Source organism: Seriola lalandi, unplaced genomic scaffold (assembly GCF_002814215.2).
Source record: "Seriola lalandi dorsalis isolate HSWRI2012SDOR001 ecotype SW California unplaced genomic scaffold, Sedor1 jcf7180002049759, whole genome shotgun sequence".
Taxonomy (NCBI): domain Eukaryota; kingdom Metazoa; phylum Chordata; class Actinopteri; order Carangiformes; family Carangidae; genus Seriola; species Seriola lalandi.
The window spans coordinates 7,342-10,564 of NW_019520312.1; the positions used below are offsets into that span (position 1 = coordinate 7,342).

Consider the following 3,223-nt stretch of genomic DNA (forward strand, 5'->3'; position numbering starts at 1 on the left):
AGAGTCAGAGTCAGGATCAGGATCAGAGTCAGGATCAGAATCAGAGTCAGGATCAGAGTCAGGATCAGAGTCAGGATCAGGATCAGAATCAGGATCAGGATCAGGATCAGGATCAGAATCATCATAAAATATAAAAATAAGTCCTTATACTATGATACATAAATAAAAAAATAAAAATATGTAAGTATATGAGTTTAAAATTGCACTTGTCTGAAAGTGTCTCTGGGGTTGTGCATCAACTCCAGAGTAGCGTCCTGTTTACACCGGCTCTCACATGCTCAGTGTGGGTGAATGGTTATGTGATGTGTGTATTCAGGTGTGTTAGTCTGGACGGAGATCGATTCAGTTTTAAAAAGAAAACGAATCAGCTGTGTGAGGCGGGACGTCACCTCTCACAGAGGGCGTGGCCTCCCCAATCTGCCCCACCCCCTGCTGACCTGCTGTTTGTGTTCTGGAGACTTCATGTGCTCCACAAACTTCCTGGGAGTCCTGAAGTGACGTTTACACACCGGACAGAAGGGCCGACACAGCTGTTTACACATCTGGATTAGAGACACATACAAACACAGAGTCAGCAACAAACCAGTCCAGGATCAGGATCAGGATCAGGATCAGGATCAGGACCAGGATCAGGACCAGGATCAGGACCAGGACCAGGATCAGGACCAGGACCAGGACCAGGATCAGGACCAGGATCAGGACCAGGATCAGGACCAGGACCAGGACCAGGATCAGGACCAGGACCGAACAAACTTGATCCATACTGTCCTGGTTGTGACTATATTTTAATTAGTTTGATAAACCTGTTCCCATGGAAACCCTTTGACCAATAAAAACCGGTGACAGCTGTGATGTCATCAGCACCGTCTCTCACCTTGTGTTGTTTCATCCGTCGGTGGATGATGACATCACCGCTGAAGTGAGTCTGACAGGTGTCGCACCAGCGCCGAGCGTCAGGCCGACGCCCCCTGGAAGACAGGAGAAGGGTTACACAGAAGTGTGTCTGTGTGTGTGTGTGTGTGTGTGTGTGTGTGTGTTCATACCTGTCCTGGAATGTGTGTGTATTGAGGCAGATGGAGTGTGTGATCTCTTGGAGTTTCTTCATGTGCTCTGCTCCTGACATGTGTTCATGAAACACCTGGACAGACACACACACACACACACACACACACACACACACACACACACACACACACGGTTAGTGTGATTGTGGTGTTCCTAATAAAGTGCTCAGGTGTGTGTTCAGGCTCCTCACCTGCAGAGAACGGCAGGTGAGGTTACAGACGTGACAGTGGAGTCCACCTGTCTGTCTGTCCGTCTGTCCAAATTCCCTGCTCTCACTGCGCTGCTGGATGGTGACCTTTAGTGACCCCACACTCTGCAGCTACACACACACACACACAGACACAGACACACACACACACACACACACACACACACACACACACACACACACACGCGCGCGCACACACACACACACACAATAAGTATAATCCCATCTAGGAGCAGGAGAAAGTTTTGTTGTTCTGAGGTAAACTCACCTGCTGTGGAGCAGCTCTCACTTCCTGGTTGATCACATGACCCTGGGACCGGAGCAGCTGACACCTCAGCTCTGTGGGAAATACAAAAACTCTCACTCTCTGTTGTTTTTGTTGCTCGTCCATCACTGTGGTCCAGACTGAGAAATCTACAACTAATCATTGTTCGCACCTTCTCCCTGTCCTGACGCTGTGACCCCTGACCCTGTGACCCCTGACCCTGTGACCCCTGACCCTGTGACCCCTGACCCTGTGCCCCTATGAGGAGGAGGAAGTAGAAGTAGCTGATGATGAGGAGGAATGGGACAAACAGTTATCATGTCCAGAGACACAGAGTGAGAGTCCGTGAATCAGTTTCTGTTTGAGCTGAACTTTTGCTTTTGTACAAAAATAAAGTTGTAAATAATCTGAAGTATAAAATAAATCCAGCAGCTTCCAGGTGAGTGAATCTGAGTGACCTGGGTCTTTATTTTATTTTATTTTATTTATTTATTTTATTTTAATTAATTAATTTATTTTATTTTAATTTAATTTATTTTTTAATTTAATTTAAGTCCATATAAATTTTTATTTGTTTATTTAATTTGATCTTTTAAATTTAATTTTTTTTAAATTTTTTAATTTAAATAATTTTTTTTGTTTTTTGTTTTTTTAAATTAATTTTTTTATGAGCTCGATGTAACAACATTGTTTCTCACATGACTTTCATTCTGTTCTGATGACGGCAGCTCCAAAAAATAAATAAACATCATAAATAACTCATTAACAACAATTACAAAAATAATTAAAAACAATTAACATTATCACCACAATTATGTGTTTTAAACAACATGTAGATTAGGACAAAAGTAAAACGAGTCTCTGACTGACCCGTCCAGTCTCGCCCTCTTCGTCTCTCCTGAACCTCCGTCAGGTCCTGGGTCTCCATGCGCATCTCCTCTCTCTTCTTCTGTGGTGCTGGAGCTGCTGCAGAACTGCCGACCGTCAGTTCCTGTCACTGAGCCCGCCCACTTCCTGCCCACCACCTGACATAAAAGAGAAAAAAAAAAAGGATTTTCTCTTCTTTTCTTGAAATCTATTTTATTTTATTTGAACCTCCGGGGGGGGGGGGGGGGGGGGGGGTGTGTGTCTCTATTTCATCTACCTGCTGAGGTGATGGCTGTCTCCTCTGTACAGGGACAACTGGGAATCGAACCTGCGCCACACTGTGACCTGCTGCAGGTAGGACACACCTGCAGGGAGAGCAGAGCCGAGCACTGAGGACCAGACTGGACCAGCTCTAGTGAGGTCCAGTTGATCTGGTCCAGTTCAGGTCCAGGTACAGAGAGTTTACTGTAGACCTGGTCTGATGTGGTCTGGATCGAAGAAACAAAGTCTGTTTTCACTGTGAATAAAATAACCAGAAATAGCCACAATAATAACCAGTAACTAACCACGATAACAACCAGTAACTAACCATATAATAACCGGTAACTAACCACAATAACAACCAGTAACTAACCATAATAATAACCGGTAACTAACCACAATAACAACCAGTAACTAACCATAATAATAACCAGTAACTAACTACAATAACAACCAGTAACTAACCATTATAATAACCGGTAACTAGACACAATAATAACCAGTAACTAGACACAATAATAACCGGTAACTAGACACAATAATAACCAGTAACTAAC

General features: G+C 43.9%; 1 protein-coding gene across 1 annotated transcript; it reads right to left on the reverse strand.

The window, feature by feature from the left end:
• Window positions 1-260: 260 nt before the first annotated feature.
• On the reverse strand, window positions 261-2,893 carry LOC111648967 (uncharacterized; the record flags this gene model as incomplete). The annotated part of the gene is made up of 7 exons (XM_023398717.2): window positions 261-542; window positions 875-968; window positions 1,044-1,138; window positions 1,256-1,384; window positions 1,711-1,822; window positions 2,409-2,563; window positions 2,771-2,893. Coding segments are annotated over 7 exons (858 nt in total), but the record flags the coding sequence as incomplete, so codon positions are not given.
• Window positions 2,894-3,223: the final 330 nt, after the last annotated feature.